This window comes from Neofelis nebulosa, chromosome 2 (genome assembly GCF_028018385.1).
Source record: "Neofelis nebulosa isolate mNeoNeb1 chromosome 2, mNeoNeb1.pri, whole genome shotgun sequence".
Taxonomy (NCBI): domain Eukaryota; kingdom Metazoa; phylum Chordata; class Mammalia; order Carnivora; family Felidae; genus Neofelis; species Neofelis nebulosa.
The window spans coordinates 124867995-124892254 of NC_080783.1; the positions used below are offsets into that span (position 1 = coordinate 124867995).

The 24260-nt window shown below is 36.7% G+C and overlaps 1 protein-coding gene across 1 annotated transcript in view; it reads left to right on the top strand.

Annotated features, from left to right (window-relative positions):
- RSBN1 (round spermatid basic protein 1) overlaps nt 1-23775 on the top strand; it is a 47371-nt gene extending 23596 nt beyond the window's left edge. Inside the window, exons 3-7 of the mRNA XM_058716166.1 lie at nt 9641-9778; nt 10095-10237; nt 16971-17138; nt 18373-18481; nt 19116-23775. Of these exons, the coding sequence (XP_058572149.1) occupies nt 9641-9778; nt 10095-10237; nt 16971-17138; nt 18373-18481; nt 19116-19586 (1029 nt within the window). The 3' untranslated portion in view covers nt 19587-23775. The remainder of the gene's footprint in view (nt 1-9640; nt 9779-10094; nt 10238-16970; nt 17139-18372; nt 18482-19115) is intronic.
- The last annotated feature ends 485 nt before the right edge of the window (nt 23776-24260 follow it).

A 24260-nucleotide genomic window follows, 5' to 3' on the forward strand; every position in this document is an offset into this window, starting at 1 on the left:
CTCTGTGCATGTGCGTGCACGTGTGCTCTCTCTCTCTCTTTCTCTCTCAAAAAATAAACTTAAGTAAAGATTTAATGATTAAATAAGTATTAGTTTATGAACATTATTTGGTGAAACAGAAAAGTAAGTCTAGAAATAGGCCCAGGTATATACAGGCTTCTGATATATAAAAGTGACAGTATCTCAAATCATTGATGGCAGAAAGATGATCATGTTGGGACATCAGGGTATTTATCTAGAATTCATCTTAGTATCCATATCACTGGTACCAAGATAAATTCCAAATGGGATCAAAGATTTAAATGTAGAAAATGTAGACCTAAATGTAATAGAAGAAAACATGGAAGAATTCTTTCATAACTTCGGAGTTGAAAAGGTCTTTCTAACTATGACCAAAACAAAACAAAAATCACTGTAGACACAGTCAAAAGACAAGTTACGAAAAGTTGTATACAGTTCGTATCACTGATAGAAGATTAAACCTTCCTAAACCATTAAGAGTTTTAGAAATAGGTAAGAGAAATAAATACTAGCAACCCAATTTAAAAATAAGCAAGCATTGTCAATGGGTAGTTCACAGAAAAAGAAATACAAAGGGCCCTTTAATCTCTCGTTTTAAAAGATCTATAGCTTCATTCCTAAGAGAGTGAAATTAACACTACTAAGATGGTAGTTCTTATCAAATTAATAAAAATCCAAAAGCTTGATAACATTCGTAATAGTGAGGTCGTAGGGCAACACATACTTTCTTATAATGCTAGGGGGAATGAAAATTTATACACTCCTATCGAGGTTTGCATGGTCTTTCCGTTTAAAAAATTCTCTCTTGATCTTCTTTCCTCCTCTCTACCAGCCTTTTTTATTTTCACAGCCTAACTTCTTGACTTGTTTACACTTGCTGTCCTCATTTTCTCATCTCTCCTCAGACTGCTGGGTTTTGTTTCTGCCCTCATAATTTATCTGAAAAACCTCTCGTGTTAAGGTCACCAATGGGCATTTAAAAACAGATTTTTTTTTTTAAATGTTTTATTTATTTTTTAGAGGGAGACAGAGAGGAAGCAAGGGAGGGGCAGAGAGAGAAGGAGACACAGAATCCAAAGCAGGCTCCAGGCTCTGAGCTGTCAGCACAGAGCCCGACGTGGGGCTGAGCCCATGAACTGTGAGATCATGACCTGAGCTGACGTTGGACGCTTAACCCTTGCGCCCCTCCATTTTTCATCTTCATCTTACTGAAGTCTCAGCAACATTTTGACCAAACCTCTTCAAATATTCTCTTATTTTGACTTTCATTATTTTGTGCTGTCTTGGTTTTCTTCTTCTCTGACCATTTGACAACTCCTTTATGTTCTTTTTTCTGTCAGCTTTTTTTTTTTTAATTGTATCTTTCCAAGACCCCTACTGTTTGAATTCTTTATATTTTCTGTGCCAGTGATAAGATTTCTATCCTCAGTCTAAATCACTTGATTTCAGACCCAGCTTCCTTCTTGACATACGCACTTGGGCATTTTAGAGGTATTTGGTATTAGTTCCTATTGCTCCTGTAACAAATTACCATAAACATAATGCCTTAAAACAATACAAATTTATAGCTTTTTACAGTTCTGAAGGCTCTGAAGGAGAATCTGGGTTTTGTTTGTTTTTTGCTTATTTTAGCTTCTAGTAGTCTTCTGTATTACCTGGTTCGTGGCCTCTTCCTCCATCTTCAAAGCGCATCATTCCACTCTCAGGTTCCATCATCGCATTGTCTTCTTTTCTCTGCAGTCAGTTCTCCCTGTGCTTCCTTATAAGAAATAAGGACGCCTGTGGTTATATTTAGGGCTCACCTGGGTAGACTAGGCTACTCTCCCCATTTCAGGATTCTTAATTTATTTACAGCTGCAAAGTTCTTTTGCCATATAAGGTAACGTTCACAGGTTCCAGGGATTAGGACCTGGATGTCTTTGGAACCCGTTATTCAGCCCACCACACATTTGAAGCTCCTCGTGTTCAAGACTGAAGACCTCACCTTCCCACCCAAAGAGTGGTTTCTCTATTGGGTTGCAAAGGGCAGAGCTGGGGAGACATCTTTGACAGTCACTTCTTTGCTGTGTCATATCTAGTGTGTCTCCAAGTTCTGACAATTTTATGTCCTGAATATTTTTTCAGATCCTTTTTCTTTACTTTTTTCTAATCAGCTCCACTGTTACTAGTTTAGTTTATTGTTTATTTGGAATAGTACAGAAGCGTAACTGGTTTCTTTCAGTAACCCTCTGAGAAAATGAAACAGAAACAAAAACACCAAGCCCCCTCTGCCCTGAAAAGATAAATCGATAACTTTCCTGTTACTACTTTAGATCCTTCAGTGATTTCCCAAAACCTTTAGTGTAGGCTTCAAGGCTCTGCGTAATCCAGCGATAGCTCATTTGTCCAGTCTCATCTTTATTTTTTTCTTTTCCTTTCTGTGTTTAGCATCATTAGCTTTCTTCATTGGAAAGGGCAACTCTTAAGGGATTTTGTTGCCTTTAAACTTGTTTTACAGATTTTAGCTCAATGTGACTTTGAGGAACACTTTGTTCTCTAGATCAGGATCCTTTGTTCTCTTTCACAGTGTTTTTTTTTTTTTTTTTTAATTTTTTTTTTTTTCAACATTTTTTATTTATTTTTGGGACAGAGAGAGACAGAGCATGAACGGGGGAGGGGGCAGAGAGAGAGGGAGACACAGAATCGGAAACAGTCTCCAGGCTCTGAGCCATCAGCCCAGAGCCCGACGCGGGGCTCGAACTCACGGACCGCGAGATCGTGACCTGGCTGAAGTCGGACGCTTAACCGACTGCGCCACCCAGGCGCCCCTCTTTCACAGTGTTTTTATTCGTTCCATTCTGAGGACTTGTCACAGTTTATAATTAGATATTTGTTTAGATTACTGTTTGCCTCCCCCTATTAGATTGTAAACTTCCAGGGGCCAAGAGTGGGTCTGGTTTGCTATATCTATATTTAGAACAGTGTCTGACATGTTATAAACAGTAAACTTTTATTCAATGAGTGATATCAATTTTCCTATGATTCCTGTTTTTTATTTATATGAGTCCACTCTTCTACTTCAATCTTCTTAAGTTAAATACTTTTCCTTTTTTTAATGTTTATTTGAGAGAGAGAGAGAATGTGTGCATGTGCGCGCAAGTCGGGGAGGGGCAGAGAGAGAGGGAGACACAGAATCTGAAGCAGGTTCCAGCCTCTGAGCTGTCTGCACAGAGCTTGTCACAGTGCTTGAACCCATAAACCGCGAGATCATGACCTGAGCCCAAGTCGGTCACTTAACCGACTGAGCCGCCCAGGCGTCCTAGTTACAGATTTTTAAAAGCTCAGAGCAGGAGCTAATACTCTGGATGTCATCTGTTTAGTACAGAGTATTGTCTCCCTTAGTATGCAAAGTAAGGGCGTATGTTGTGGGTTTGGTTCCAGACCACCATAATAAAGCAAGGGAAATGAATGTTTTGATTTCCCAGTGTATACAAAAGTTATGTTTGCACTGTACTGTAGTCTATTAAGTATGTAATAGCAATATGTCTAAAGAAACCATGTACATACTTTAATTTAAAAATACTCTATTGCCAAAAAATGCTAACTGCCGTCGTCTGTGCGTTCGGCAAGTCGTAATCTTTTTGCTGGCAATGGGTCTTGATGTGGATGGCTGCTGATTGATCAGAGTGGTAGTTGCTAAAGGTTGGGTGGCTGGCAATTTCTTGAGACAGCAGTGAAGTTTGCCACATTGATTGACTCTCTCTTTCACAAACAATATCTTTGTGCCATGTGATGCTGTTTGATAGCATTTTACCCACAGTAGAACTTCTGTCAAAATTGGAGTCTAACTTCTCAAACCCTGCTGCTGCTTTATCAGCTAAGTTTCTGGAACATTCTAAATCCTTGTCGTCATTTTGACAGTCTGCACAGCATCTTCACCAGTAGCAGATTCCATCTCAAGAAACCACTGTCTTTGCTCATCCATCACAAGCAGCTCCTCATCCGTTCAAGCTTGATCATGAGATTGCAGCCATTCAGTCCCATCTTCAGGCTCCGCTTCTAATTCTAGTCCACTTGCTGTTTCCACCACATCCACAGCTACTTCCTCCACCGAAATCTGGAACCCCTCAAAATCATCCATGAGGACTGGATCCAACTTATTCCAAATTCCTGTTAATATTGTATTTTTACCTTTTCGTATGAATCACTAATCTTCCTTTTTTTTAAAATATATTTTGAGAGAGAGCATGTGCACGTGAGCAAGCAGGGGAGGGGCAAAGAGAGAGAGGGAGAGAGAGAGAAGCCCAGTCAGGCTCCACGCTGTCAGTGTAGAGCACGACGGGGGGCTTGATCTCATGAATCTTGAGATCATGACCTGAGCCGAAATCAAGAGTCAGATGCTTAACTGACTGAGCTGCCCAGACACCTCATGAATGTTCTTAATGGCATCTAGCAACGGTGAGGCCTTTCCAGGCTTTCCATTTACTTTGCCCAGGTCCATCAGAGGAATCACTATCTGTGGTGGCTACATAGCCTTACAAAATGTTTTTTTTTTGTTTTGTTTTGTTTTTTTAATAATAAGACTTGAAAACTGAAATGACTCCTTGATCCATGGACTGCGGAATAGATGTTGTGTTAGAAGGCATGAAAACAATATTTATCTCATTGTACATCTCCGTTAGAGAACTCTTGGGTAGCCAGGTACATTGTCAGTGAGCAGTAATATTTTGAAAGGTATCTTTTTTTCTGAGCAGTAGGTCTCAACAGTGGGCTTAAAATATTCAGTAAGCCATTATAAGCAGATGTGCTGTCATCCAGGCTTTGTGTTTCATTTATAGAGCACAGGCAGAATAGATTTAGGGTAGTTTTCAAGGGCCCTACGATTTTTGGAATGGTAAATGAGCTTTGGTTTCAACTTAGAGTCACCAGCTGCATTACCCTCTCATAAGAGAGTCAGCCTGTCCCTTGAAGCTTAGAAGCCAGTCACTGACTTCCCTAGCTATGAGAGTCCTAGATGGCATCTTCTTTCAATATAAGGCTATTTTGTCTACATTGAAAATCTGTTATTTACTGTAGCCACCTTCATTAATTGTCTTTGCTGGATCTTCTGGATAAACTTGCTGCATCTTCTACATCAGCACTTGCTGCTTCACCATGTGCTTTTCTATTACGGAGGTGACCTTTTTCCTTAAATCTCATGAACCAGCCTCCTCCTGCAGCTTCCTTAAGTCTCTTATCCTTCACAGAATTGATAAGAGTTGGCCTTTGCTCTGAGTTAGGCTGTGGCTTAAAGGAATGTTGTCTGGTTTGATCTTTTATCCAGACCACTAAAACTTCCACTGTATCAACAGTAAAGCTCTCTTTCTTATCATTTGTGTGTTGCACTGTAGCAGCACTTTTAATTTCCTTCCAAAAATTTTCCTTTATTCACAACTTGGCTGTTTGGTATAAGAGGCCTAATTTTTGGCCTGTCTTGGTTTTTGACCTGCCTTCCTAACTGAGCTTAATAATGTCTAGCTCTTGAGGGTGCTTAGGTGGCTCAGTCGGTTGAGTGTCCGACTTTGGCTCAGGTCATGAATTCACAGTTCTGTGGGTTTGAACTGTCAGGCTCTGTGCTGACAGCATGGAACCTGCTTCGAATTCTGTCCCCTCTCTCTCTCTGCCCCTTCCCTGCTCACACGGTCTCTCTCTCTCTCTCAAAAAAAACATTAAAATAATAATAATCTCTTGCTCTTGATTTAAAATGAGAGACCTGTGACCCTTCCTTTCACTTAAACACTTAAAGGCCATTGTAGAGTCATGAAATGAACTAATTGTAGTTTTGTTGTGTCTCAGGGAATAAGGCCTAAGCCTGAGGAGAAGAGAGAGGGATGGGGGCAATAGCTGATCAGTAAAGCAGAACACACACAATATAGATTGTTCACTGTCTTGTGTGGTGTGGTTCGTAGTGCCTCAAAACAATTATAGTAATGACATCAAAGAGCATTGATCATAGATCATCATAACAAATAAAATAATAATGAAAAAGTTTGAAATACCGTGAGAATTACAAAAAATTTGCTTACAAAGTGAGCAAATGTTAGAAAAGTGGTGCTGATAGGCTTACTCTTGGCAGGGTTGCCTCAGACCTTCAATTTGTAAAAAGTCAATTATCTATGAAGCATAATATCTGTGAAATGCAGTAAAGTGAAGTGCAATAAAATGATGTGTGCTAGTATACAAGATCTAAGGCCACCATAACAAAGAGATGTCACATACAGTGGCTGGAACAAAATAAAAGTTTCTCTGGAGTAATAAATCCAGAGGTTAAGCAACTCTGTTATGTTACATTATGTCACCCAGGATTCTCCTTTCCTTTTAAGTTTTGCCAGTCCCTTTGGTTGTGTTGTCTGCATAGTTGAACCTGGCTCTCAAGACAGAAAGAGGAAATAGAGAGCTGCTTACTTACAAAGGCATGCTCTGGAAATTACATATGTAACTTGTACTAAGATCTCATTGGCCAGAACTTGGTTCCAGGCCACACTTGGCTGCCGAGGAGCCTAGCTCATTGGCTATATGCCCAGGAAGTTCTTTTTCTAAAAAGAAGAAGGGTAGAATTAGTAGTTTGTTTGGCATAGGTGTCACACAGTTAGTTGGTACATGTTGAATTTCTGGTCATAAATGCTGTTCATCTTCTAACTTGTGCACTTAATTATTTAAATGCTTTATAAACATTAGCATTTATGAACATTTTTACATCAGTGATACACCGTTCATCAGCTTTACTACTTTTTTTTTTTTTTTTTTTTTGCCACAGTTTAATGGCTGGTTTTTATATCCTTTCTAGCCACAGGATAAATTATAAGTTTATAATATTATATTTTTTATATAAAAAATAATTCAAATCCCTATTTTTAGGTTTACTTCCTTTCTCTTTCCAAATAGGAAAGGGTGCTTATATTTACTCATGTCACATATTAATTATCCTAGGTGTTTGCATTTTAAGTTGTCTTCAAGTTCATTGCTATTGATTTAATGGGATTAAATTAGGTAAACTTCAAACACCGTGATATAAAAATATTCAGTCTTACTTTGTGTGTAATGTGAATTCCTTCAATTAATAATGCATTAAGAGTTGCATAATCTCCAAGCTAGCAAAAGTGGCACATAGCAGTGTGCTTTTTCAGGATTAGTTTTGAGTTCTGTAAGCTTTAAATTGTAATGTGTCTTTATCGTAGTTCTTACATAAAATGCCCCTATTCTGTATATTTGAAAGCCTTTCTTGGTAAAGGAATTTCTGGTAATTGGGAATAGTTGGTGGGGGTGTTGTAGGGAGACTGATATTTATTACTCCTGAAAGCATGCGATTCCTAGAACTGGTACTGAAGGTTAGTAAATCTCCGTTAGTTGTTTTAGGGTGCTTGGCTAAGAAAAGTTAGAATAATGCTTAGAAAGCTTCCCTACTTCTCCTTTATCTGCATCCCGTGAGCATCTTCTTTCCCAATCTGCCCCCTCTGACTTTTCATAGCATGACGATCATACAAATGATGGGAAGGTAACTCATACAAATAAATATGGGAAAGAAAGTAATTTTGTCCTGGGCAGTTGCTGCTTAATGATCATATAAGGTGATTTTCGGAAAGATTTGTAAGGAGTTAAGAAATCCCCGATATTTGAGAATAGGATCTAAGCCCTTTTTTTGTTGTTGTTGTTTGTATTGCGTATGTATAGGGGTGCTATTAAATTGTCTACAGAAAAAAATAGTGGGTTCTGAAAATGTTGCTAAAGAACTAATAGTAAAGAATTGTGTAAAAAATGCTAGATTGTCTGGGGCCCTGGGTGGCTCAGTTGGTTGAGCATCCGACTTCAGCTCAGGTCATGATCTCACAGTACAAGGGTTCGAGCCCCATGTTGGATTCTGTGCTGACAGTTCAGAGCCTGGAACCTGCTTCAAATCTGTGTCTCCCTCTCTCTCTGCCCCTCCCCCACTCATACTGTCTCTCTCAAAAATAAACAAACATTAAAAAAGTTAAAAAAAAAAACTGGATGGTCATTTATGCCTTGTATTGAGGCAAAAGGATATTTAAAACAATCCCAATTGATTCTTAGTTTTTTTTTTTTTAATGTTCAATAGTGACCTGCCTTATAAAGGTACAACTGTATATTAGGCCTTTCAATCTAATCTGCACCATAACTAAGATAGTGAATGTTTGGTTACTGATCCGAGGTGGAAAGTCTGCTTAGAATTCAGCATTTTTAGTTTAGTCATTTGTATGCATGGATCTGTCTTTATCCTTGAGAAACATTTTACTTATTTATTTCTTTGTTTATTTTTAAGTTTATTTGTTTATTTTGAGAGAGAGGGTGCAGGGAAGGGGCAGAGAGAGAGAATCCCAAGCAGGCTCTGCACTATTAGTGGGTTCGAATCCATGAACTGTGAGATCATGACCTGAGCTGAAACCAGGTTGGACACTTAACCAGCTGAGCCACCTAGGTGCCCTAAGAAACATTCATTTTAAATTGGAGGTGGGAAGGGGCACCTGGGTGGCCTTAGTCGGTTAAGTGTCTGACTTGGTTTCACCTCAGGTCATGATCTCATAGTTAGTGGGTTCGAGCCCCACATTGGGCTCTGTGCTGACAGGTCAGAGCCTGGAGCCTGCCTCGGATTCTGTGTCTTCCTCTCTCTCTGCCTAAGAAAATACAAGAAGTGACATAGAAGAATAATATCAGGTTGTATCAAATCAATTGGTAGGTTCCGTTAAAATTTTTTTTAAAGTTTAAATTCCAATTAGTTATCATACAGTGTAATACTAGTTTCAGGTGTATTAGTAGATTCCATTTGAATGCTTGGATTCTCTGGGCTACAAATTGGTATAAAATATGCCCTAAATTCACTAGAGAGTTGATGTAAAGAAAGTGTCTCTGTGTTTCAGAAAAGGAAAAGATCATGAAGGGTGATCAGGAAGGCTTCCAGAAAAAAAGAACTGATCTTTGAAAGATAAGATTTGGGTTGACAGAAAAGAGGACATTCCAAGTAGGGCATATTTAAGAGAAAAATCATTGTAGGTAGAAGTAAGTTTGGCATAAGTTGGGTAGACAAAAAGATCAGTTTGCCTAGGGTAGAGGATCTTACATGCAAGTAACTGGGAGGGAGATTGGGTTTGATAACAGCCTGGTATCTTGCCTGATATGAAGGTTTTCACTAGGGAATACAAAATGGATATGGAAGATTAATCTGACCGTGGTCTCTCTCTCTTTCTTTTTTTTTTTTTTAATTTTCTCTGCCCTGCCAGTTTTACTTTTTATTTGCCGATTTTTTTCTTTCCAAAATAAAGATCAGTTTAGAGTGTTTTCAAAGTATAAAAAATCATTCTCAGAGAAGTTTAAGTGTATCTTAATGTCTTCAATGTTTCTTTGAGATGTTGGGATCATAGACTAACTTGCTCTTTGAAATTTCTGTTTGTGGCACTTACCATATTAATGTGTTTGTCAGTGTGCGAGAGCATCTTTCTGTAACTATGGGCTTTATCCAAGGTACAGACTGTTGAGTTCATAGTATGTAAAAGAAATAGCAACATTGGAAACAATACTGTTTTATAATTCTTTAATTATATTATAGTGTACTTCAGTCCTTTATCCTCCCTCTTTCGTTTTATCTCAGGTCAACAGGACATACTGCTGTGGCACCTACCGAGCAGGTCCCATGCGGCAGATAAGTCTTGTTGGAGCAGTAGATGAAGAAGTTGGTGATTATTTCCCAGAGTTCCTTGATATGTTAGAAGAATCACCATTTCTGAAAGTGAGTGTTAATTCCAATTATTAGAGTTCTGATCATTATTTAAGTGTGCACTTTCTGTGAAAACAATGTTAAGTTAATTTTGTCTAGTAAAATTACATTTTATCTAGTGTTTTGAATAGGAATGTTTAAAAAAATTGGTTCGGAATAATTAACTTCAATGATTCTTTTTTACATATAAATTACTATCTAATATAGCATTTATTCATGTACATACACAAAATCAACTTCCTAGAGCTTTATTTTGGGTGGTAGTGGGATTAACTTGTAAATAGTCAAAAAGATTTTTTTTAACGTGACTCATTTATCTGACTTCTAGATGACTTTGCCCTGGGGTACACTTTCCAGCCTCCGACTCCAGTGTAGGTCCCAGAGTGATGATGGGCCTATCATGTGGGTTAGGCCAGGAGAGCAGATGATCCCTACAGCAGATATGCCAAAGTCACCCTTCAAAAGACGACGGTAAACATTTATTTTTCCCAAATAAGCAAAAGCACTTTTTAAAAATTTGGTTGCTAATAAAAATGATTGAGACTTGAACACAGTTTGAAAACCATTTTAAGAGCTATCTTAAATAAGTCTTTAGTGGTCAGTTTCTTAGTCCAGCCTTCTCATTAGTCACCAGAGTGAGGCATACTTCTAAAAAACAACTTTAATTTTTGCCTGTTTTCTTAAAACCTGGGTCCTAACTGCCTACAAGGTAAAAGTCCAAACTTCTTTGTGTGGTCTACAAGGATCTTTCATAATCTGGCCCCAAAAGTTCTTCTAGCTAGATCAGTTTATAGTTACTCTAGCCATGCAGAGTTCACTTTTCAAACCGTGGTCTTTGACAACTCTGTGCTTTTGCACTGTTCTTTTTATTTGGAATGGCTTCTCCCCCATTTTCCTTTCTACCTGACAGGCGCTTAATAAGTTTTCAAAACTAAACTTAGATGTCACTTCCTTTGTGAAGCATAGACAATTAATTGTTCCCTTCTCTGTGCTCACACATCATTCTTCATTAATGATCTGTTTACATGTTTTTGGTTTTTACTAAATTTTGAGCTCTGAGGACAGTGACTATGTTTTATTCTTCTCAATCTCCATGGCACATAAGCAGGTGATCAGTCTTTGCTGAATGAAACCAGTAATGTATATCTCCTATAGTAATTCATACTGGGCTAACATATTTTGTGTTTCAGACACTTAAAACAAATGTAGAGTAACTTATTCTGGTACTGTGAAAAATCTAATGAGACTGAAAATGATTCATATTTGTTTCGACTATGGAAATAGCAACTCCAGATAAGTACCCAGAAGTGCATTTTAATAGACTAGTGTAGACCTTACCTTAAAGCTCCCAGGGGAATGATGCTAAAGCTAAGTATGGAATAACCTTAGGTACTTGAGATACTGTGCGAAAGTACTTTGTAAAAACTATATGTGAATGCAAGGTGATGAAAGGGTAGAACGTGGAGTAAACTAAAACTTCTGCACATTGCTAGACCACAGCAGGTTTTGTACATCATGATGATGAGTCTTGAAATTCTAAATTCTTAAGTACTGTATGTATACAGTACTGTGATCTTTCCAAAAAGGAAGCGGCCACTGTTTGTTTCTTGATTATTACAAACTTTTAGAAAAATCAGATAATAGTAAAACAAAGGCAAAATGTACCCATAATACCACCCATTGAGGCATATCAGCCTTTCAGATTTTAGTTTGTGTTATACTCATGAACTTTATACACAAATGAGCTTATTCTTCATGTGATGTTTACTTTTAAACTTGGTTTTTTTAATCCGTTAAGTTTATGTGTTCTATTAGATGCACTTATATCATCATTTCTAAATGACTACTTTGTTCTCACTGAGTGGTTGTATCAGAATTTATTTAACCAGTTCTTTTTTAGTGTAAATTTTTTGACAAACCTGACAGTGGTATGCTGGAGCCAGCTCACAGGGCCATTATTAGCCTCCCTGTTCCACATAGAATGAGGTCACATTAGTTGCTTGAAATTGGACATGTTGGGAGTATTTATACCACAGAAATAAGCAAATCAGCTGCAGTCAGCCATCTTCCCCCAACGCCGCTTGTTTGGAAATGTATAACACATCACTGATTGTGGGGTACCTATGGCTGGCTTGTTGGCTGACTACATGGATGGCTGGTTGGTAGGGAGACACAGAATCCAAAGTAGGCGCCAGGCTGAGCTATCAGCACAGAGCCTGACGCGGGGCTCAAACTCACAGACCGTGAGATCATGACCTGAACTGAAGTCGGACACTTAACTGACTGAGCCACCCAGGTGCCCCATTAACATTTTTTTAAATTTTGTTGATCTGACTGGGCAGAAATGTCTCATTTTAATTAGTTTTTCTTTGAGGGTTTGTGTTTCTTCTTTTGTGATTCCTTTTTCATTTTACCCATATTTCTACTAGGCTGTTTTTTATTTAAAATTCTCTATAGGACTATTAACTATTTTTTTTAAATGTTGCACATTTTCCTCATTCTTTTTTAGCTTCAGTTTTATCTTTACTCAACCCCTCCCCCCCCAACCCCCCATTTATTTTTCCTTACAGAGATTTTTATATGTTGTCAGATCTGTCTTTTCCTCTGAGGTTTCTATCCTACTGGCAGGCTTAGAAATGCCTTTTCTCATTATTATAAAATACTCATCTATATTTTCTCCTAGTACTTTTGTGATTTCAGTATTTACATGTTTTACTTACATGGTATTGATTTCAGGACAGAGGGAGAGATTGATCAATTTTTCCAAGTAGTTAGGCACCTGTACCAACATCATTTGCTTAATAATTTATTTTTTCTCCACTAATATGAGGGGCTATCAAATTTTATTTTTACTGGGGTTAAATATTCTTAAGCAAAGTATCCAAAGGCACTTTGAATTAGAGTGAATAAATCAGAACTTAAAACGCTAACGTCATCTTTTTGTGTTAATGAGAATGCTCTATTGCTGAAGATAGTGAAATCACTGTGAGAAGTGTCGGGTGATCAAGGGCACTGCTAATGAAGATGGCCTTTGAATTTATGGACTTTAAAGAAATACATGCACAGGGTTTTAAAAAATCAAATAGTACGGTAGGGTTTGTAATGAAAAATCCTGGCCACCTTTCCCTCCAGATGCAGATACCTTTTTACCAGAGGCAAAAACCATTTCTGTTTTTAATGTCTTTTGTTTTAAGACTTTGGCAGGAAATTTGTCAGTTTCTTGGTATGATAGATTAGGACTCCTTCCCTTCACCTTGTCTCCCAATAGTTAAATGACTCTCTACTTTCTTCCTCCTCCTTTCTACTCTTTGTCAGCTGTGCTTATGCATTGTTGAGGTTAATTCATATTGTGCTTTAAAGCCATAATTAGGTTTTATATGCTTTGTCAATAGGTGTATTCTAGGATTTGAAAACCAGTAAATGCCATTTATATTATGGGAAGGTAAGTTTATGCAGACCCAACCAATAGGCTAAAAAGTTACATTCTAAATTTCCAATGTTACTTATTACTCAAAGGGGTAATATACAAAAGAATTTTTCCTATATTTCACCTAGATACTGAAAATCATGCTACATTTTAAATAGTTTCATGTTTGGACTGTGTTTTTTTTTTTTGTTTTGTTTTAATCCGTTTTCCCTGCAGTTTCTGATTGCCCCTCTTTTGAAGGGGGACATACACTTTTCTTGACCATATCCCTAATATCTTCTATTCTCTTTTTTGCTCCAAATACATTTCTTTCTTCTAGAATCACCCTTTCTCTATGGCTTTGACTTTGGCTATGGTTTTTTTTTTTTTTTTATAGTTGTTTTTGTTTTTTGTTTTTTTGAGAATGTTGATAGTTACCTTGCTTTCTGTGCTTTTATCATATCCTCAAGAATCCAAAACTTTAATCATACTGTATGCTCTAACACATAACTTTTTTACCTGGAAATCTTTTGGAGCTCTGTGTTCTCTTCAATGTGAAAAGCTTTTTTCACAGTTATCAACGTAGGACCTCCCACTTAATGCATTTCTGTATTAACCTACAGTTGTCTTCTTGGGTTTATTTCCTTCTTTTGATTTAGCACATTCTCAAGTAACATTCTAAGAAAAGGAAGAAAAGGAATATTCTCAGAAATATTCTGAGTCATGATATGCCTGAAAATTCCTTTTTTTCTCATGAAATAGGATTGATAGCTTAACTGGATTCCAGAGGATGTATTTTCCCTTAAAACTTGTAGCTTACCACGGTGTTTTCTGCTATCTAATATTGTTTATGAGAAGTCTTAATGCCAATGTAATTTTTTTTTTATAGGTAACTTATTTTCCTCTCTGAAAGCTTAATTTCACAATGATACATATTTGGGTCTTTCATTCTTATTATTATATTTAATCTTTCTTGTGATTTGATAGGTCCTAGAAAGATTCTCCTTTCATTTCTGGGAATTTTTCTTGCTTAACTGCTTTGGCAATCTCTTCATTTTCTGTTACTTCTTTCTGAAACTACTGTTGACGGAGTAACAGATCTCCCAGTTTGATTATCCTCATATTTCTTATTATCTGTTTGCTTTTGATTTGGGGACATTCACTTGACTTTTTTCTTTGGAATTCTTACATTTTAGCATGGTTTATTTTGGTCTTTGTCAGGCTGCTACAGGCTGTCTTCACATATTTGGTGATTTGTGGTTGACACATTCATATTTAGAAATAAAGCATTGGGCTTACCGGACGTTCTATTTATATTTCAGTGAGGCTTATCACTAGGTAGGCTTCACTTTAGAGTTAATAGGCATAGAATTGGACATGAAAGGGTATGGCCACATGCCAGAGGATTACATTAGTTCTATGAATATGGTAAGTTTAGTGTGTTTAGAGAACATGAAGGTTTTTTTTTGTTTTTGTTTTTCTGAAAGTTTATCAGGATGCTTTTGGCTACAAGCAGCAAAAATTTGACTCAAACTGGTTCATAAAATATTATCTTATGTATTACGAAGTCTAGAGAGCTTGGCTCTTGGCACCAAATATATATATATATGGTCAGTGATTCAGTACTTTCATCAAGGAATTGGGTCTTTTTCTCTGCTGTCATGTTCTTTGCCTGGGCTTTGTACTCACAGTGGCTTTCTTTATGGTTGCTGGATGATTATTGTGGTCTAGGTATCACATATGGATCTAGTTATATGCAATAGAAGAAAAAAAGCATCTTTTCTTCTGTCATACAAGCTAGGAAACTTCCCAGAAGTCTCCTTAGCAAATTTCCTCTCTTACTGCTGGCCAGAGTCAGTTTGTGTCCATTTTTTTTTTTCAATATATGAAATTTATTGTCAAATTGGTTTCCATACAACACCCAGTGCTCATCCCAACAGGTGCCCTCCTCAATGCCCATCACCCACCCTGCCCTCCCTCCCACCCCCCATCAAGCCTCAGTTTGTTCTCAGTTTTTAAGAGTCTCTTATGGTTTGGCTCTCTCCCACTCTAACCTCTTTTTTTTTTCCCTTCCCCTCCCCCATGGGTTTCTGTTAAGTTTCTCAGTATCCACATAGAGTGAAAACATATGGTATCTGTCTTTCTCTGTATGGCTTATTTCACTTAGCATCACACTCTCCAGTTCCATCCATGTTGCTACAAAAAGCCATGTTTCATTCTTTCTCATTGCCATGTAGTACTCCATTGTGTATATAAACCACAATTTCTTTATCCATTCATCAGTTGATGGACATTTAGGCTCTTTCCATAATTTGGCTATTGTTGAGAGTGCTGCTATAAACATTGGGGTACGAGTGCCCCTATGCATCAGTACTCCTGTATCTCTTGGGTAAATTCCTAGCAGTGCTATTGCTGGGTCATAGGGTAGGTCTATTTTTAATTTTTTGAGGAACCTCCACACTGTTTTCCAGAGCGGCTGCACCAATTTGCATTCCCACCAACAGTGCAAGAGGGTTCCCGTTTCTCCACATCCTCTCCAGCATCTATAGTCTCCTGATTTGTTCATTTTGGCCACTCTGACTGGCGTGAGGTGATACCTGAGTGTGGTTTTGATTTGTATTTCCCTGATGAGGAGCGACGTTGAGCATCTTTGCATGTGTGTTTGTGTCCATTTTTAAATCAGTTACTGGCAAGGGGAATGTGTTTGCCACAGTTTGTCAGGATTCATCAGGATCTACCTTTGAAACTTGTAAATGAGGTCACTTATGGGGCAGGAGCAGATACCTAATGAGAATCAGAGTTCTGTCAGGGAAATAAATAGGATAGATGGATGCTGAGTGGATCAACCATAGCATGGGGGTAGATGCCTGACCTCATTTCTACTCACAGGGGTGGTGGGTGACTGGTTTATTTGCAGAATTTCACTTTAATTCCCCCTTTCTCAGCCTTACTACATTTCTGTCTGTTAACATCATGATAATGGGCTTTTTTTTTTTTTTTTTTTTTTCTTTTTTGTACCTCTTAGTCTTCAAGGTCTTTTGGGCAGGCCAGCTGCCTTTTTAGTTGCTATTCCCTTCTAGTGTATTCCAGGCCTGTGGCTTTCTCTGCTTAGTTTTACTAGACACTTTTAATCATTTTCCATCTTACAGAAATTTGTTGATATTGTTCATGCACTAATTCATTTCCTTTGTTGGTTCTTATTCATTCCTTTACTATCACCTTTAGATTATTATATTTAGAAATTCTTGAGCACATGAAAAAGCAGAAGATAATATACTAAAGTCTCATGTGGTCAATGTCAGCAGTTATCAACTCACAGCCAGTTATGTTTCATCTGTATTCTTATCCATTCGCCCATCTCCTCTCTCCCACCCCTACCATATTAGTTTGAAGCCTTTTACTTTCATTTTAATGTGGAAGGAGATCATGTACATGCTCAGTTTTCCATCTTGAATCAAGTCTGTTTTGAGAATTAAGATGACTGAGGGTGAAGAAACATACAGCCTTGAACTTTGAATTGTGTTTCCTATTGCTTGAAAACTAAATTTTGTAAATTGTAACACTACATTTGAGCCAAATAAAAAATATAGCCTCTACATTATCATGACATCCCAAGAGAAGAAGGTAATGACATTGAGCATTACGGTATAGTGTGTTAAATGTTAATGATCAAAATCATGGAACCCTTATCAGTTCTGATCTTATTTAAAATTTGATATTTTAGCAGACTTTTTCACCTTACTGCTATTAATACTTTCCTCCCCTCCCCCCTTTACTTCACAACCAAATCAACTCCAGATCAATGAATGAAATTAAAAATCTCCAGTACCTACCTCGGACCAGTGAACCCCGTGAAGTCCTCTTTGAAGATAGGACAAGAGCTCATGCTGACCATGTAGGTCAGGGGTTTGACTGGCAGAGTACGGCTGCTGTTGGGGTTTTGAAAGCTGTACAGTTTGGTGAATGGTAAGTTAATGAAACTCAACTATAATGTTGGTTAAAGTTGTCTGAGAAAATGTGGACTCCATTTAAAAGTTTGGGGACTAATTTTTTTTTTAGAAATTGTGGTAAAATACCCATAACAGGAAATTAAAATGAAAAATCTTTGCCATTTTAAGTGTACATTTCAGTGGTGTTAAGTATATTTACATTGTTGCAAAGCAGATTTTGAGAGCTTTTTTGTCTTGCAAAACTGTAACTCTGAAACCAGTAAACCTTAACCCCTTTTCTCCTCTCTCCCCAGCTCCTGGTAGCCTTCATTGTACTTACTGTTTCTATGAATTTGACTACTTTAAATACCTCGTATAAGTGGAATCACACAGTAGTTCTTTTGTGACTGGCTTATTTTAGTTAGCATAATATCTTCAAGGTTCATCCATATTATATCATGTGTCATAATTTCCTTCCTTTTTAACGCTGAGTAGTATTACATTATATGTATATGGCACATTTTGTTTATCTGGTTTCACTCATCAGCGGACGCTTGGGTTGCTTCCACCTTTTGGCTGCTCTGAAAAAATATCTCTTCATGTCTCTGCTTTCAGTCTTTTGGGTATATCCCCGGAAGTGGAATTGCTGGATCATTTGATAATTCTATTTTTAATTTTTGGAGGAACTGCTATACTATTTTCCACAGTGGCTGCACCCTTTTACATTCAGTTGGAACCCAAAGCTCAGAGCATGGAATTTAGTTTGTCTAAAAACTGTTTTGTTTTTCATATTTATAACTTCAGGGCCTTCAGTATTACTATAGAGTTTGACCTTTTTTGGAAGCATAGTTCAATCACAGCTTGACAGTAAGTATTTCAAGTTAAAGATCATTCTGTCACTCCCCACCCCCACCCCCCCAGTTTGAAAACTGGAAGGTGTGATAGTTATGTGGCTGGTATGTTTTCTCTCCACTGTGTTCCATCCTGATGACATTACAGGGTGGTGAAAGGATGCAGTTGCAACTAGTTTAGAATGAAACTGTTTTTAGTCACTGCTGTTTTTTGTAACAACTAATCTAATTTTCATTTTTTTAAACAGCTTAATTGGTGTTTTATTTATTTTTTAAATGTTGCTTAAAGAAGCAAATGTATATTCCTGTGTGTCTATTTCTGTGCTAGTAGGAGCATTTCCAAGAATAGGAGAACTGAAATTTGTCATCATTTTCCATTATGAGATGCAGGTTTCTGAAACTTAATTTTGTTAATCTTAGGAGTGACCAGCCTCGCATAACCAAAGATGTGATTTGTTTTCATGCTGAGGATTTTACTGATGTTGTACAGAGACTTCAGTTAGACCTTCATGAACCTCCAGTTTCCCAGGTGAAACTTTTGCTTTTTTATTATCTTTTGAGTGAGATAACAGAAATAAGGATCTGTACCCAGTTTATTTTGCATTTGATCTTATAGTTGGATACATGGGATGGTAAATTTAATTTCAAGTGCTGTTAAAAGCTGTGTGTGGAGAGTGTCAAAAATCATTAACACAGAGCTTCCCAAATAGAATGCTTGAGATCCCTTTAATCTTTGGGATACCCGGTTGGCCCAGATGGCCAGAGGGTCCGGACTGCCTAGTTCTGGCTGTAAAGAGTCTCAGCTGAGGACCCCCTGGAGTACTGTGTGCCCTCATCTATAAAAGGCAACATATAAATGTTGTTCTCAGTTGTGGCAAAGAATATGTTATTGATACTTAGCTGCACTTTGAAATACTTGTTTAAATGATTCCTTAGGCTATCCTGACTTGAACCTGTACTTTGTTATCAGAGAGGTAGTAAAATATGAGGAAAAATGTTTCCCAAGCATTACAGGCAATTTTAGAAAGTTGTCTGATACTTAGTATTGCCTGCCTTTAATTTGGCCCTACTACTATTTTCCTGTGCTAATTCTAATACTTTGTTTGACTGAATTACTACACTACATATTTTGAAGTCTCATGCAACTTTTCTTTTTTCTGCAGTGTGTACAGTGGGTGGATGAAGCTAAACTAAACCAAATGAGGCGGGAAGGCATTCGTTATGCTAGAATTCAGCTGTGTGACAATGATATTTACTTCATCCCTAGAAATGTCATTCATCAGTTCAAAACAGTGTCAGCAGTGTGCAGCTTAGCTTGGCATATAAGGCTTAAACAGTACCACCCTGTTGTGGAAGCCACTCAAAACACAGAAAGCAGTTCTAACATGGACTGTGATTTAACTGGAAAGCGAGAATTAGAAGTTGACTCCCAGTGTGTGAGGGTAAAAACTGAATCTGAAGAGACATGCAGAGAGATGCAGCTTTTGACGACTGCTTCATCGTCCTTCCCTTCATCCGAACTTAATCTACAGCAAGATCAGATGACTCCGCCTATTCCAGTTTTAAAGGTGGAAAGTAGACTGGACTCTGACCAGCAACACAATCTACAGGAACATTCGAGCACTCCTGTGTGATATGTACATATTCAAACACATTTTTTAACTTTTTTAAATTTTGATGTGAAGTTATAGTTTTATAACTGGCTTAAGTTAAGTTTTATTGGAGAAATCTTGCCTATAATTCTATAAAGAGAAATGACATTCCACAAATGTCAAGCATATCTTTTTTACACAGATTATGCAAAGTTAAGAGTTGTATCTTATCCCGTTAGTACAGTATGTAATAGTGGGTCTGCTGCTACTTTCTGTTTTAAGGTGTGAGGTAACAATTCAATCTCTTCTTCAAATCAAACTGAGAATTCTCTGGAATAACAGATTCTTATTTGGTAAATTACTCACTTCCCTTAATTTTATCTTGCCTCGTCTCTTGCCATATTTGCTGTTTTTATGATAGAAGGTCAGATTTATGCTTTAGTACTTGTGTCTTTATGGCACAGCTTCAATTTTCTACAGTAAAAATGGCATAGGTTGCAGGAGAGTGTTCCTGCATCTTGTACGTGGGCAAGTAAGTTCCAACCATAAAGAACAGGTAGTTTCTAAGGAAAATCCAGTGGCTCTCTGGTTTCTTAACAAAAGAGAAAGCACAGCACTTTCTGATCCAAACTGTCTTTTTTTTTGTATCTGTTATTTAAAGCCCAGTGGATATTTCAATTAAAAATATCTAAAGATGAATAGTCCTTGGTCATTCATTATCCATGGTTCATTAATCTCTTCTAGAAACATGGTAACTATGGAAGATAATTGGGTAAAAGAGATACTGTTGACATGATACTCTGTCGTTCTGCTACCTAGCATCCTCACACTTTGTGTGGATACTTTTGCTTCTTAAACTGATCATGAGTATCAAACCTAGAGAATGATATCAATCTTTCTGATGAGGCTGCCATATTTTGTGCATGAAACTTAGGAAAAACTTTTTTTGTCACTTGGCTTCAATCTTTTCATGATAAAGATCTGTTGAGACACTTTGATTCACAGTTTTAACTGGTGAATACTTGGGTTTATTTACTATTACTGGGTGTTGCTACGGTCTAATAACGATTATGGCACTAGACTTCATCCTAGAGTTTCAGGTAACCTAATGCTTAGTGCCTGAGTATTTAAAAATTTTTTTTCAAACAGGCACGGTTCATATAGCTAGTGTAGTCTTAACTTTCTATTATTTTAGAATGTTAACATGATACACATTTCACTTTCTCTTAGTTAATAATACAATAGGCCTTTTGTTCATTAAAGGAAGAGTATTCCCCACACCTAAGACCAGATTCTTGTATCTACCTGGTTATAGTGCAATTTGGAGATTTTTTTCCTGGAGGGTGAGATTTGGAATATTTACATTAACATAGGCAAAAAAAAAAAAAAAAAAAAAAAAAAAAAGATGCTGCTTTATTATGTCTGTCACCATGAAAACTTAGCTGCATCTTTTGAAATATCAAATATGAATTTTCTCTAAAATATTCTGAAATAGGCTAAATCTTATATAAATATTACTTTGTGCAATATTGTTGTGTAGTTTAAATGCATATTAGCAAAGTATAGAGGTCACTGTGTAAACCGATAGAAAAGTAACCATCAGCAAATACTGCAGTGATTAGTTAGAATCTGTATTATTCCTTATATATATGTATATGTATGTATTCTCTGTTACAAAGGATGAAGACAAATAGAGAAACATTTCAATGTAAACCATTTATGAATTGGAAGTGATGTTGGTTTTAGTTATCTTTGTAAATAAGGTAATTAGAATGGTATGAAAAGTAATGTGATTATTGCAGGGGTGTTTTAAAATCTTGGGTATAAATTCTAGGGTGAATTCTAGTTTATCAAGACTAGTTTTTAAAGGGACCTGCCTTTGAGGGTGTTTTTGTTATTTTGGAGGGGGGAGGGGTTAATCACAAAAGTATGTGGATTTAGGTTTTCTCTGTTTTTGTTTTTCTGTCCAGAAGAATTTCATAGAGCTTTACTAGGCTGTGCAAAGTAGAATTCTTCTCAGGCAACATTTGCTTTTTAAAATAATCATGAAGAACAAGGTTGTTAAAGCAAAAACTTTTTTTTTTTTTTTTTTTTAATTTTTCTTGTCTTCCAAGATCCGATTTCCCCATCTCCCACTTGCCATCCAGCAGATGCCATCTGTCATCTAAGCTGGTCATTACTAATAAACAAGGAGACTGTCTCCTGACAGCCAGCACTGTGTATAATCACTCAGGAACCAGCGGATCTGCAAAGACCTACAATCAAAAGCAAATCCCCATTTTCCTTTTCCAAAACATTCTACCCTCACCTCCAATATAAACACGTGAAAAGAGTATACAAATGTTTAAATCATGTACTAATAAATCCATTGTATGTTAGAATTGCAATAGAATGGAGAGAGAAACATTTAGCTAGTCATGTATCTGGAAACTGAATGTCCTATGTGAGTATTAGATTTAATAGCATGCTTTAAAGACTGATGAATATAAAAGCTCAAGTTTTGAGTTTATTACTGCTTTCAAAGTTGTATCCTAGTTTAGTGATACAAATGATTGCAACTTTTCTAAATCTTGAAATTATTTGGTTTGGTGGAGTGAGGCATGGAGCAATCTGGCGTCTTCTGATTTGTAAAGTAGTGATGGCAGTGAAGTTGTAACTGAAATTTAAGCTGATCTTCCTTTTTGGTATATTATCTGTTGTGCCAACTCTTTGAGGTTACTTGCAGAACGTGGCTGTAAGTTTGAGTATTTTGTGGAGCAGAGGGATATTTTAAAAATGTGCTTATGGAAGGGACCCGATAAATGAATATTCCTAACTTAGTAACTAGAATGATTTTATGGTATTCATAAATAAGGATAAAAGTCTTCCCCCTGCCCCAGAAGTCATTCTGTAATTACCAATATATGTTAGGAGTAGGATTATGATGCAAAGAGGTATCCCAAATTCATAAAGCAATAATAATAAAAACCTACATATTAGTTTTCCCCTCCAAATTTTTAACTCTTTAAAAATGAATCCCTAAGCTTAATTGTACTTTTAATTTGCTTATTCAGTACTTAGGATTTGTTTCACTTAACTTTATTATTTTTAATTAAAATCTTGAAAGGTGCCCTTTCCCCTTGGAGACAGTTGGAATATCAGTTGACTAACATTACAAGCTCTTGTAGGGGGAAAATGGAGCTTGTTAAATAAAATCCTTTACCAAACCTTAGGAAAAGATGTCTTGCAACATCTTGCATCAGTCTTAATAGGCATAAAGTTCACACTTAATGCCTGGAGAAACTTTTGCTTATTGCCTTTCCCTCTATAAATAGTGTCTAGAATGAAAACTAATTTAGAAACAAGACTCAGAGATTCAAGAAAACCCTTAGTGAATATATTCTTGATCATTAATATTAGCCCATTATATTTTCATCTGTATTTGCCATTAAAAATTTATTTGCATTTATACTTTTAGGATAATTGAGTTTGTGTCTTTCTAATACATCTATTTTATCATTGCTACAGGTTAAAAAAAAAGAGCCTTTCACTAGTACATGGCAGAAGTTCATATTTCTGCTAAGTTTTTTTTTTTTTTTTTAAACGAGTGTAACTGTATTTATTGGTCATGCGGCAAGTAGAGGAAATGTGCAAGACAAATGTTTTTCTTTACCACATAAGGGACCTATGCTCATCCTGAAAGTTTGTTGCTTTAAAAGCAAGTATCTCCATAAATATTATGGCCTTCCATTTTCTTCATAAATTTTTTATGATCCACTTGTGCATGTAGTTGAGACCACTGTCTCTTAATATAGCACTTTTCAATTCTCTAAAGAAATACTTACGTACTACTTCTACCACATGTTGTAAATTTTCATGTAATAGTGTTTTCTGTGACTAAACTCCATTTTGATTGGCAGCTAAGACTTTTTTTCCTGTGGCTTTAATTTATCTAAGAGGTCTTTGCATATAGATGAAATGTATAATTTGCCTGGCGGACTATTTGCGTTGTGTGGCCTTAGTTTGTTTATTGACATTAACGAGTGTTTTAAAAAGGTTTTTAATGAATAGTCTTAAATCTAAATTTGTGTGAATAATAATCCTTTTAACACAGTGCTTTTTTGTAGCTGTCTAAGTGTGTTAAATTGTTAAGCTATTTCTTTGTAAAATAGGACAATGGAATGCATAGAGGTTTTTTTTTTTTTCCCTGTAAAGTATTTTTTTAATAAACAAAAGTCTGATTTGTCCTTTACTTATGTTTCATGAGAAAATGAATAGTACGTGTGAATTCTAGCTACCTGAAACCTGTTTTTAAAGTATTAATCCTCCCACCTTGTTATGTCCCCATTAGTTTCTAGTATTTTAGAAAAAATCTTGTGACCTTCCTGAAAGAAAAGGTCATAGATAATGAGAAAATGCCGTCACATTGAGGTGCAGCTAGTTTGGGGGAAGAAAAGCTACACTTGGCATTTGTGGTAGTTGTGCCTTCTTGATGCTTAAATTGGGTTTTTATCTGCTTGAGGACAGTCAAATTGTTCATCTGGCTATGCCCGTATTTTTCAAAGTACATGCATGCAGTGTTAATGAAGATGGTGAGCAGACATTTTGGACATCGTTGATGTATTAAGTGATACAATGCAGTGGATCTTCTTCCTCCAGATTTTGTGTGAACTTCTTTGTGAAATACTTGTCCTAAGCCCTGATAGACCTTGGTTGGGAAGGGAACTAATGGTTTTT